Source organism: Phaenicophaeus curvirostris, chromosome 20 (assembly GCF_032191515.1).
Source record: "Phaenicophaeus curvirostris isolate KB17595 chromosome 20, BPBGC_Pcur_1.0, whole genome shotgun sequence".
In the NCBI taxonomy this organism is placed as follows: Eukaryota; Metazoa; Chordata; class Aves; order Cuculiformes; family Cuculidae; genus Phaenicophaeus; species Phaenicophaeus curvirostris.
The window spans coordinates 12,118,463-12,132,113 of record NC_091411.1 but is presented as its reverse complement, the minus strand read 5'-3'; the positions used below and the strand labels follow the sequence as shown (position 1 = coordinate 12,132,113).

The window sequence follows — 13,651 nt, the reverse complement described above, 5'->3', positions numbered from 1 at the left end:
CGACGCTGCGAGCTCCGAGCAAACACCAACCGATGTGGCTCAGAGAAACAGCCACAGCAACGCAGGCAGTTCTGGATTTACCAAAGGTGGCTTGAGCCGTGCCTATCGAAGGCACATGCCATGGGCCAAAGGCAACTATGGGTCAAACAAAGTCTCCAAGATTTCAATACAAACATCGAAATCGCCAGTAAGGTTGAAAAAGATTCTTCCATTCCCATTGACTTTTCTTTCCAAGTCCAGCTAAGCTGTCACGTGCAAAAGAAAAATGAAAAGGAGACACTGTGGGGTTTTGGGGTGGTAAAAATGCAGGGAATTGAAATGGAAAGAGTTAGCACAGAGTTTCTGACTAAACCAGTCAGGTCTGCAGGGTCGTGACCGGCGGCGCTCCAAATACCCCCCTAATAACAGTTTGTGATGCTGCCCTGGGGTTTGCTCCTGACGTTTTGATTAGAGCAATTACCGCAGGACAGCTACATCTCCATTCAAGATGACCACCATGCAGTGTGACTGGTTACAAAACACACAAACAGGAATCACCGTTAGTGCTCAAAACGATCGTCTTGCCAGGACTGCTAAAGTCATTGCTTGTAGCTATATTCTGGGAATTAACAACTTGTTTTTATCCCCTCCAAGTTATCTTGGTGACAGATATCTGCAGGAAGGGAGGGATGAAGACAGTCACTACTACACTGATAAGATTTAATAAAAATCACTGTACGATTATCGATGTCAAAGTTCAGTGGTGCTATGTGGCATCACATCCCAAACCCCTCAATGTTCCCTCAGCATTCAAAGATGCATACATCTAAGTGGACACGCGTGTCTCTGAAGGCAATTTGTACATTAAACCTCTCTGCAGCTTATCTACACAATCGAGCTGGAGAAATATCAGAAGTGACTCATAACCAAACAAACGGCGCTTCCTTACTTTTAAGCCAAATGGAAAAAAATTCTCGTTATGAGAAATCAGTGAAGATAAAACACAGCTCCTTCAAAGGCACAGGACTTGCGTTTGATTTTCCAAACTCTAGAGAGTTTACAAGGCAGAGTAGCTGTTTATCTGCTGAGCACACAATTGTAACTGTCCTGTCCTCCTTGGAACCCGCTCGATCTCACAGCTCCTGTTCTCGACGTTAAGGCTTTTCCTACGTAGGAAGCAGATTTAAAAAAGCTTCACGTGCCAAATGGTTCACATGTTACTACGGTGCTGCTACTCCTACCAGAGAATTATGTTTAGTGCACAATTAAGTCAGCTTCTTGAAATGTAAGGAGTACCAAGACTACCATGCCATAAGGGGACCATATTGCCTGCAACAAAAACATATCTTAGCTCGATGCTAAATATTTCTCTCTGCATAAATCTGGAATCCCATCTCCAGCAGAGCCCACCCTCCAAAAGGACTCGGAGCAGCCTGACGGAGAAGCTGCGCGCTGCTGCAGCAGCAACCGAGGAGCCGTGTCCAACTCGGGTGACTCTGACTCTTACTGAGTGAATTAAACTGGAAATTCCTCCTTAGGCCTCATGCATGAAGTGCACCTGGAACAGCCGAATGACTTACTGGGAGCTCACGCTTCCTTCCCACAGAAGTGTCTGCCAACTCCTTTCCAAACAGCACCAGCAGCCCCAGGCACACACAGCCATGCTCTATCAGTTTGTGCTATCTCATTAGAAGCATTATAAGTAAACCCATCCTTTATGAAAAAAATACCAGCTTTTTAATGCTAGGTTGCTGCTTCTTTAGGAATTATTCAGTCACTTGAATTCTTTTGCTAGAGGTAATGAGAGTGTGAGGACAGGCACAAAGCTACTCAATTTAAGCTCAAAATTTTCCAAATATTTTTGATCATGTACTTGGTAGAGCATCTTCCACCGTTTCTTTCCCTCCTACCCTGTGGAACTTTAACAATAAAGTTTAACAATAAACCAGTGATAAAACCCCAACAACAGCACTGACAGCAGGGACCTCGCTGAGCGGGTACTGAACTGTGCAAGAGCTCTTCCCTGAAGTACTGAACAGTGACAAGCAACAAACTCATCTGGGAAGACCAATGCTATGGGAAAATTTACTTTTACACCATCTTGTCCTAAGAGGTTTGTTTAATCAATAAGCTTAACCATAGCAGTTTCCATGTCCGATGTGCTCACAAAACAAATTACATTTGTTTATCCTCTAATTCCATGTGGTTAGAAGAAGTCGTACTGAGAAGCAAAATGTCATCAGTTCACATAATTTATTATCCAAGAGGATGCAAGCTCTTCTCACTAAACATCCCAGGGATTTTTAATTCTCTGGGCTGGGATAAAAGCTTTCCGAATGCTGACATGCACTTTCACTTGAATTCAAAGATGCACACATCTAAAAAAAGATTACGATTAGATTAAAAATGAGCATGAGACTCTTCTGTACCCTTTGATCCCTGCTAAAAATGAAATCACAAGACTCAAAGTACTGCTATAAAATTATAGCACTTATTTTCAAAATACACGTAATAGCTTTTACTAAGAAGTTGCACCTAAGTGTGTAGTTCATACAAACCTGCCTGCTTTGTGTCTGTGCGTTAGGCTAGAAGACAATGTACAACTAGAAAATATTCCAGCTGTAGTCTAACAGAATGAGAGAAATGGATTTCACATTACACAAACTCTCTTTCTTTATTGAAATCTCCACAAATTAAAATATCCCAATAGGTCAGAATCCAATTTTAACAAACCAGTAGCTTACAATCATGAATTTGCTGGTTTTAAAGCAAATGCAGCATTCAGGAGAAGCTATGAACATGCTGCCCTAAGAACACAGCTCTGCTCGCAGGAGGAGGGAAGCAGGCACTGAGCTGCCTTGTGTACTCCTGCATCCCCAGCATCCACTGTGACCTACAAAATAAATTTGTCCAAGTGCTGTGCTGGATGGCACAACCCCGTTGTTGTTTGTGCTCAAAAAGCACTCGATGAGCCCCAAATGAGTTAACTTATCATAAGGTTTCCCAACAATTAAGCTAAAGTAAGTATGACCAACTCCATTCCTGCACCGCATTGTGTGGTTAAGACAAATATGAGGTGGAAAAAAAAAAATAAAAAAAATACTTGCCTCATACAATAAACAGCCCAGAGACCAGATATCAGATTTAAAGTTATAGCCGTTTTCATGTATTCTTTCTGGGGACATATAGTATGGAGTTCCCACTGTAAGAAACAAACAGACAAACAAGGAGTTAAAACTCTTAAAAAGGGACTGTGCAACCCTTATCATACAGAAGTTTGACTTCATTAACAGAGAAGCTTTAGCACGAATAGCTAATTAGAAGAGATTGGCACAAAGATTTGGAAACAAACCATGGTTTTGAAGGCGGAGAACCAAATATATCATCACATAGAGCTAGAGGACTATGAACGGTACTGAAAATATCTTCTGTAGTTTTGAAGTCTGAGGAACATTTTCTTCCCTTCCAGCCTCCCAGACCCCTTCGCAGAGCCTCCAACAGCCAGAGCAGTGGCAGAGGCTCATCCTCCTTTGGTTCACTCCTCACGCTGACGCTGCAGTCAGACATCAGAACGTACCCTGCTCAGCCAGGACAGCGCTGACAGCGCGTCAGTGGAACGTTCCCCTGACACGCAGCGCACGGCAGCACCGCTCCAGAGAGCCCTTACGAGTTCAGAGACCACCGAGTGCGGCAGAGAACTGGAAGTAACGAGCCCAGCACCCGACAGGTACTCAAAAACTTTCTGAAAGAACCACGATAATCATCCCAAACTTTGAAACACTGCTCCGACTTGCAGGCACGTCAGAAGCTGAGGGGTTTCAATGTGCTTCCAGAAGTCTGTACTTTATCAAAAGAAATTTACTCCAGCGTTTTGGACAGAAGTTACAGGAAATTATTAATAAATTCCTTACCTCAAAAGGTTCTTTTTTAAATCCTAAATAAGTTTCAGTTGTGGTACTGAAAATACAAGACATCCTGGCAGTCTCAGCTACATCAAATACTCCTCAGATACATCATTTATTAAAACATCCAAGGACTTTACATGCTCTCTTTTCTCCCGCTTCCCCTCCTTGCCCGTTCCCTGTCAATTTTTTTTTTTTTTTTCTTTTGGCATCCCAGTGCATCCTTCCCCTAATTAAAGTCCTCTCTCACAAGAAGGCAAATGTTTAATTTGCCTGTAACATCCAGTTTACAGTTTCCCCACTTGAAATGCTGACTGCAGGCAGCTGGAAGCCTAATAAACCGATGAAGGATGGTGTGAGAGGTGGAGGGGGAGAGCAGCCGCCACCAACTCGGCTTGTTCTTGCAGGTCATTCAAACAAGAAATTACTTCACTTTCAAGGTGCAGAGTGCCCCAATGACAAATTACACATTTTTAAGTTCTATACAAACTACAATACAGGAAAAACACCACGTGGAGGTTACGATATTTCCGTGCTCAGTACATCACATCCAACTGAGGCATGTGCCAGACTGACACTGTCCCAGCTCTGGCTGGTTGTAATTGCCAGTGGAAAGCCTCGGTGTGTGGATGAGACCAAAGTTCTGTTAGTACTTAGTGGTTTTTAACAGACTGCAGACAGTAATTTCATAGAACACTGAAAGCAGAGAGGACCGATTCAAAGAATCCAGCGAGGCTTTCCTTGGATCTCCCCCATGTGCGAGCAAGCTGCACACAACGGACAGCACAGCTCTCCAAGTAATTCCCACACACTTGCCAGATTTCTGTACAACAACTGACTTGCTTGGAATAGCACTGACTCATTTTCCTGCTTAAAAAGATGCAGCTGCAGAAGAACGGGTGATTCATTATGTGAAGATCCTGAAGACAGTTTCGGAAGTCCCCAAGGAGCACCAGCGCGTAAGGCACTTCCCTGCCTTCTTCTCAGTGCTGCTGCTTCTCTCCAGCCCGCCGCGAGAGCCGACAGAGCGGATGCAGCAGAAGACACGAGCCCTGCACGCAGAGCAGGCACCGGCGCAGAGCTGGGGCAGCAGCAGCACGCAGTGGCAGGAGGGAACACAAAGATCATTCCCAGTCTTGCTCCCTGAAGTCTCCGTGCTCTGGAGCGCTGGGGCCAGGGCTGGCCTCCAGCTGTAGCCGTCCTGGCCGTCAGTTGTTCTGGGTCACCGCCTGACAGACTCAGAGCAAATAATAATGCACGGGCTCCAAAGTTATGGCCTTGCTTTCCATGCTAGCAGGGGTCTGCTTGGGAGGCCAAAATTGTCGTTTCAGATAATGCCTTAAAACAACCTTCGATCAAAGCAGAACGACAGGGTTTATAACACGGATGAGCGCGTTATGGTCCATGTTTGATTTCCTGTGCATTAGTCGGTTCCATTACATTAATGGGTCTGTGGAGCCGTCCACGCCTGAGCTGGTTTCACCAAGTCTACCTTGCACATTTACCTATTATTACTGTAGTGTTGTCAGCAAATGTACGAACAAGCAGGTCTCTGCGTTTCAAAACTGATGCATTAATTTTTAAATAACTGTCATGATAAAAGACTGACAAGCCCAATTCTCTTTACGGCCTGTCCAACGTGACGTGGGAATCTCCTGTAATGAGCATCTTCTAGAGAAGCGCACAAGGCTTCCAGTGCAATCAGCCGGGGCTCACCGCTGCATTACATTAGGCAATTTGACAAGAACAGACTAATCGGAGACTATTCATCAGAAACTTTCTTGGGCATTTGCCCTGCTGAAAATACAAAATATTGTTCACATTCAATATCAATCACCAGCTGGCAGATTAATGCCTTTAGAGTTATAAAGGTCGCAGAACAGCAGAGAAGATGATGACTAAGTAAGCATCTTCCCGTTCTATTCCTGAAAGTCACAATACTTCACTGGAAGATCAGCGTACTCCAGAGATCCCAGAACGTTTCTTCCTACTCTCCCCAGCACTGTCTGTGTGCACAGCGACACCACCCACGTGGACCAGAACCGCTCTGGGGTGTCAGCAACACCCACATGAGGGAAATGCTAGTTATTCCAAGTTAGATGAAGAGCAGAGTCTCTTGTTTCACCAGGAAAACACTCAGGCAAACGCAGCAAAGTTATTCCAGAAATAAAATTCAAATTCCTTCCCTCTCCTATACAGTTGGATTAAACCCTCTACCTGTGCACCTACAGCAACCGGTGTGTGCAGGCTTTCTGAGATGAATCGGAAACACTGGGGTGAAGTGCTACATCCCTCCCGGACTCCACTAGTCTCCCACCACACAGGCAGGACAACGCTCACTCCTTTTAAAAAGGTTTTCCAGCTTGAATCCAAGGATTGTTTTGTTGTGGAATGACAGCGGCCGGGTTACCAGCACAGTCACACACGATCCCTATTTTCTACACAGAGCTGCTCCCTGTGCAGATGCAGTTCAGGAGGGATCAGTGCTTCCTGGGAAATTCACTCTTAGCTGCACACAGGCAGAAACAAGAGAAAATCAGACCCATCCTTTTGGGAGGCTTGACTGAAGTCTCATTCACTGGGTTCCATGTGCACAGAGGAGCCTCGCAGCAGCCTCCCACACTTTTCAGCAGATCGAAATTCATCAGATCACAACCAGTGCAGAATACTTCCAAATATTTTAACATGCTTTTTACCAATTAGGTTTTATAGCAAAGTTAATGACTTAAACTTTCTAACAAGCATATTAGAACAGCAAGAATTGACACGATATTCCTATGGATGCCAACCACAGAGATCAACAAAATAAATAACGGACACAATCAAACATTAAGAACAGAGAAAAGAACGCTCCTTGACAGAATGAGAGGACACTGGGAAGCGCATCACACATTGGTGCTATGAAATCAGCCCACGCTGCACGGTGTCACACCCTCAAACCCCAACATCCATTTCACCATCGCTGGGTGCAAAGCCCTGGGTTAAGCATAGTCACTTTCTGCAGTGGAACAGCCTGTCAAACAGTATCACACTGCTCCTCTAAGTAGAAAAATAACAATACAAACAAAAGAAAGGAAGAAAAAGAATACTATGGGTGTAGTAAAATGGTGGCATTAGAAACTGTAAAATAAGAGGCTGAAAGTTTTTCAAGAAAATAGTAAACAGAGGTGAAAATACAAAGAAAAAAGGCAAAAGTGTTCCTCCTCTCTTCCTGCTGAACTGCCCTCCTTTCCCTGCTACATCCCTCGATAAAATGAAGTTTCAGCGATAAGCAAGTTTGTCTCCATATTAAACAAATCCCTGGAGCTTCTGTGAAAGAGGAGCTTCAGTTCGGGAAGGGCAGATGGAAAGCCACCGCATTGGAACACGCAGCAGTGAAATTCACCCTCGCTACACTCATTACCTTTAAACACAGGAGTTTTCTGGCAAAGCTTGTGCATGAGGAGCTCTCCCCTATGGAGAAGCGTCTCCCATCTTTTCTCACAAGTCACACTGGGAAAGGGAAAGTGGCAGAAGAGGTGCCAGCTGGTGAATGCACCCACAGCCCCTGCCTCTGGCTGGTTTCTAGTATTATCTCCCATCCCACAACACCACTTTTTTACTCAGAGAGACAGGAGGTGCCCCTATTTCCCCTCTTGCAGCTCTGCCCACAGAGGTTTTCCTGGGGCTGGGTCTTTCCCTGCCTTACAGTTGCCTGCTGCCCTGGTGATGCTCCCGAGCATCGTGCCGCTGGCCAGGCATCCTGCCGCTGCACCGAGCCAGGCACTCGCCTGCATCTCACGAGCTGTGTACGGGCAAATCTTTCATTTTTCTTTCATTACCCCGGCATGTACTGTCACTTAATTTTTATGTATGCAATCCTTCCTGACAAATATGATCTGCTGCCTGGTAATTCATCTGACGTTCATTCTGTTCCTTGCTCTAATTATGGCTCCCGCTCCTGACACGGCGGCGGCTGCACGCTGCAGCCCGATGGTATACCTGTCAGACGGGTCGTGGTACTGCCTAATGCCCTTTTATGCCAGTCTGATGCTGCAAATACAAGGAAAGAAAAAACCTAGATGAATATATTTGCATAAGCCGCGCGTTCAATTCATGGGTCAGCAGCCAGAGAAACGATGGTTCAGGGCGGTTGCCGGGGCAACGTGGCTACGGGAAGTGCCCGGCGTCGCAGCCTGGGTCCGCGCGGGTACCACACTCCGGTTTGCAGGTGTTCATCACTCACGGCTACTTAAACAAATGTCTTAATTAAACCAAAACCAAGATCAGTAGATTTCCTGCTGCTACAAAACCTATATGTCTGGCAAATTGTTATACAAAAGAAAAGCTTCAAGTCTGCATATTTTGTGACCGTTAAAATGTTCTTTTTACTTGGATACAAGAACCACTGGAAATGGTGTGCCCATCCCTCCCACACAACACGCTGTCCCCACTATCACTCACTGCTGCTCCCTTCGTGATTTGCACCTTATTCACCTGTTTCCAGGATGCTGCTGATTTGCAGAAGGGCAAGGCTGGTGCAAAGAGGCTCAACTCTTCCTACACGAGCCTTCTCAATTAAGAGAGAGCAACCCTGGGAAAGGTCACAAGCTTGGCTTACGTGTGCAGCCAGCTTCCAAGGACCAATTTATTCTTATTAATATAATAAGTGCAGCAGTCAAACTAGATAAGATCATATAATTAGACATGATCGTATTTTTGCCTGTTCAGATGATGTGATTGTAACTTCCTGTGAAGAGGACTTATTTTAATCTATTAAGTGCACTGTGTACAAATCCTAGGAAAGCTTTAGGTGCAAAGGGAAATCTAATATTTTATGAAAGTAAACTGTAGAAACACCCCATTTTTTTTAAGAACACACAAAATAAGGCACGTCTTCCATTCTCGTGCACTGAGAAACCCCAATGTTGTTGGTGAGCATCATCGATTACGTTTGTGCACATGCAGGAACTGGGCAAGACTCACACTCTGTGGAAAGCTGATTTTGTTCCATTTGCTACAAATCTGACACTTGCCAAGGCAGCCCTTCCAGGGAAAAAAACCCAATCAAGTGGAGTTTTAAAACATAAAATACCCATTAATTTCATATGAAGAGTGTTTCACATACACATAACAGAAAACAGTACGCATTCACTGAATCAAGCTTCTGTGTAATAGGACAGGAATCACTTCTTTTGAACGTCTCAGCTGATAACAGTATAGTAGTGCTTGCTAAACATCTACAAAAACCATCTTACCTAAGGAATGTGCTGCAGTGGTTTTAGAACTAAAAAAACGGCCTAATCCGAGATCTCCCAGCTTCACCACTCCTGTGGCTGTTATAAACACGTTGGCTGGTTTTATGTCTGCAAGGAGAAAAAGGTAAAAAGTCAAAGCCACAAAAGGTTACTTGGTTCTAATCCTGCAACAGCAAGATAGCCTGGAGTGCCCTCCGTACAAAAGAGATGCGAGCAGAACCATCTTTCTTTACAGCTTTGATAGGACAAATACGACTCCAAGCTCCGCACATACACAAAAATCAGAGCAACCTTCACAGTACACGAGAAATACCAGTGAGGAAAAAGGTAGGAAACAGCACAACAGAACAGAGGCAACCACTTTACCTGATGGAAATCAAATAAATATATCTGCTTCTCTTTGGAAATGATGGTTTTCTGCAGGGAACGGTGCTGCCCACCATCGTCCCCTCACAGCAGAGGGCAATTATTGTCCCACATATACATACATTCTGGGATGTCTACAGCCTAGCTTGCTCGTGGAGTGTCAGAATTACTAGAACCTCTGTTTCCCATGCAGTCACACCAGGAATGAGTTTGTGAGGCTGCTGCCTCATGTTAAGAGAGACTAAATATGTGAGGCTCCACATTTCAGCTCCACCAGTCACAGACCTAATGCAGGTACATTGATAAACTGCATCAGGAGATGTAAAAAGGAGCAAAAGTGATGGCATGTTACTGAAAAACAGTGAAGGACTCACTGCTTCAAAGAAAAAGGAAATAAGAAGCAGAGATGGTACTGGTGCCTTTTGGGACATCTGCCTTTCCTGGGTCAGGGCCTTCAAAGCATTTTGCTGCCACTGCAAGCAGTGATGGAATTTTTGGGTAGACATCAAAATTATGAAAAGTTCCAAGACAAGAGATTAAAAAAATCATTAATGACAACAGAGAACACGTTATGAGAGTATGGGCCACATTTGAATTAATATTTCAGAGAAGCCTGCAAGAGAGAAAAACTCCTCTAAACTCTCTAAGGTCATAGCTAATATAATGAAGGCTGGTTCTTAGAGTTCACCGCATCCAGTAGTCTCAGCGTTTTACTTCTGACACTTTTCTAATGGCAAGTTTGACACTTCTACTTAATATCAGTGTCTGGAATACAAAGCAGCTCATCTTCCTAATACCACATTCACTTCGGACTGAATCCTTTAACAATGAGGCAAAGAGACAGAAGGAGAAATCCATCTTGCAAGCTCCAGTCTCTCTAAACATGCATTGGCTGAACATCAGCATAATTGTTTTTGAATGTAGGCGCTTACTAATTGGAACATTATATTATTATTCAGTGAAAAGAGACTGAATTAATGTTACCTCTGTGCATCACCCTGCGGGAGTGCATGTGTTCAACTGCACTGCATAACTGCACAAAATATTTCCACACCGTCCTTTCCGGGATTAACCGTTTCTGCTTTTTAAAATACTGTGGGAGGAAATAAATAAAAGATCAGTGAAAAGGCAACACATTTCACTCGTTCTTGGACCCGTGTCAGTCAGTTGCAGGTTGCTCCTGTCTTCCAGACCTGTAGCAGCACGACTGCTTCTGATTAGCTTTTAACTCCTTCTCTCTGTGTGTAAACTTCAGTGCAGTTCACTAATTAAGAACTATTATGAAAAATATGCTTAAATAGGTTTGACATTTTTGAATGGACACCAATTATAATTAGAATTAGTCTCCTTAATTACCTTGTAAAACATATTTAATGCCTCAAAACAACAAATGTCTCAAGTATTTTGCCTTAAGTAACAAAAGATCATTAAGAAAAACAATCTTGTAAACCTCCATTATTGTAGAGCCTATTAACAACGAGGTAATCTGTTCTCCCTCTTTAAAAGGTGGCCAGAGCATCCAGTATCCACGTTTACTTCTGTGACCACGTAACATAATTTATTCTATTTCATGCATAATGGGAATACTAAATTAACTGAACTATCTCTGTGAGACAGAAAAACACCACTGATGGAGACACACACGGATCTGGAAAAAGGCCGTTTTGTGTGCATTTATGCAGCACCAAGCGCAGCAAAGTCCGGATCCAATAGGCCTTTGGGCACAAATAGCTCTCAAATAAAACAACCAACTTATTACAGGGATAAATAACCAGCTGCACACTTCAGTGAAGGCTAAACACTATATATCTTATCTTCAGCTCCTCTTTTTCCGTTTCAGAAATGCACAGCAGCCGCATACATCACCTACAGCGTGTAACCACCTCCTCCAAGGCATCACAAAATTGCCCTGCTTCCGATTATTGGTCCCTGACTTCTCACGGCTGCTTCTTGTGCAAGGGACTGAGCCAGTTCTCCAGCCAGTGCATTCACAAAATATGCTATAATACGCTTCCAGAGGTTTCATATTGATCCTTGTCCTTTGATATACAAGGTGTCACTGGATAACGACTCTCTCTGAAATGCCGTGCGCCCTTCTAGTGCTGCACAACTGTGTTTCTTCTGCATCGCACCCTGGAGGATTCCCACCAGCAGCACGCACGAGCCGGAATAAAGGAAGGGAATTGGTTGTTGCCCCTTTCTGCATCTTATGCTTTTCCCTCACACTACAGACATCTGATGCCCGCTGTCACATTTTGTATTTTATGTGAAATGCTGTTACTAGTTCGTGTTTGACTCAAGTAGTGGCAAATTCTCTTTTGCAGATCAGCTGTGAAGGGGCACGACCGTGCGATTCCCCCGGCAGCCGCTCTGACAGACGGCGACAGCCTCAACCCAAAACTCGACAGAGAGCGCCGAGGCACCGCAGAGGGGGAGCCGCAAAGTGTTAGAGACACGAGAAAATTACTTAATTCTCATTAAAGTATTTAAGAGTGGATATGCAAGACCACAAGTAATAATTTTCTAAATGTCATGTCCAATAAGAGCCGCCTGACATTTACAAGGAAGGCCCAGCTCTCCGGTGGGTTCTCCTCCCGCGCTCCCTTACACCGGCTTTACAATACTCATAAATAATGCAGGCGCCAGGGGCGTGACAAAGACAGGCCCTGTTTTTATCGCTCTCGCACCTTCCGAGTGTTGTTACTGCTGATCCTACCGCCTCGACGAAGCTGAAAATCCTCACAGAAGCTTAAATTCCCAAGGGAAAGGTGGGTGTGGGGGACGCAGAGGGGCAGCAGGCAAACCCCACTCCTACAGATAACACTATATTTAGGAGGAGACTTCCGTTCCCTCTTGGTTTTTAGGTTGTTTTTTTTCTTCTATTTACGAAAAAAATGGAATTCCAAGATCTGCACCAATGGAAGAACATCATTTACATGACCTTGAAAAAAACTAGTGCAGCTTTTTCATGCCTGCGATAAACACGTGGGAACATGGACCAGGCTGGGAGCGCTGGCAGGAAGAACACATCACAGTGCAGTTCCAGACAGCAACCTAGGAATCCACAGATCGTGTTTTGGAAAATGTAACTCCTATTTATAATGACGTAGAAAGGAATTTTAAGAAAATTAAATAACCAACCCCGACAGATAAATGAACATACCTGTCAGCAGGAAGACCTGTAAATTGATAAAAAAAGCAAATGTTTTTTATGATGGTGTCTAACAACTGCATAGTTAAAACTTTTATAAGCTAAGATTTAATGTCAAGAAAACCACCCAGACATCAAACCCTAACTCTTGATCTCACAATCCTCACTTTTTCCCATCTTCAACCGCAACTGCAGAAGCCTGAGACATGCTGCAAGTTTCCCAGGATCTGCTGGGAAAAGGGTAAGATGTCCAAGAAGCCACAAGAAAACAGTGGAAGATAAAAATACCCAGGAGCTCTCCTGGGCAGAGGGACGAGCTCTGCCTCCACAACCCTCTGTGAGCTCAACCAAGACCCTGACCCCTCGGCCGTGGGACGTGGCTGGTGTGAGTCACAGCCCGCATGCACGGCTTCCATCGCTGCTCGCCCTCTGCTTCGGGGCAGATCCCACCCTCACTCCTGCTCCCCAGCGGCTCCTGAGAATTTGGAGCTCTCCCCTGGATCGGCTCTGCCAAGCGCCTGCTCCCAGCTCGCTGCCCAGGGGGGCTCTCCTGCGAGATGGAGCAGATTTTCATGGATACTGCAAATTTAGCCACTGACTACAGACTAACCAGATAACTTGTTTGACAGCCTTTGGCCTAGTGCCTCATAGCTCTGCTGGCAAAGAAAACAAATCTGTTAATAAGATATTTTAACTGTGACAACAAGGAGAACTTTCCAAACATTCATTTATGATAATTACAGAATAATGATGGCAAAAAAACAGGTAAAACATGGAGGGAAGGTTGAAAGTGCTAACAAACATGATATAACACATCTGTTCTCACAAGGGATGTATGTCTAAAGATTAACACGTCAAAGAAAATATAAAAGCAGGTGGTAACAGCTTAACTAAAGCTGGTTTGCAGCAATGCAAGTATTCCTAAGAGCAACATAACAGAAGAGCAAGTACTTGAAACATTTTCTTAAACCCAAATCCCCCTCGCGAAGAAAGTCAATACACTTTCTTGAATGTCT

At 44.3% G+C, this 13,651-nt stretch overlaps 1 protein-coding gene across 1 annotated transcript in view; it reads right to left on the bottom strand.

The window, feature by feature from the left end:
* The window catches only part of NEK6 (NIMA related kinase 6), a 51,692-nt gene that overhangs the window by 6,136 nt on the left and 31,905 nt on the right, over nt 1–13,651 (bottom strand). The window contains exons 6-8 of the mRNA XM_069873490.1: nt 10,469–10,577; nt 9,119–9,226; nt 3,087–3,181 (exon numbers count right to left, since the gene is read on the bottom strand). Coding sequence (XP_069729591.1) covers nt 3,087–3,181; nt 9,119–9,226; nt 10,469–10,577 — 312 coding nt within the window. The remainder of the gene's footprint in view (nt 1–3,086; nt 3,182–9,118; nt 9,227–10,468; nt 10,578–13,651) is intronic.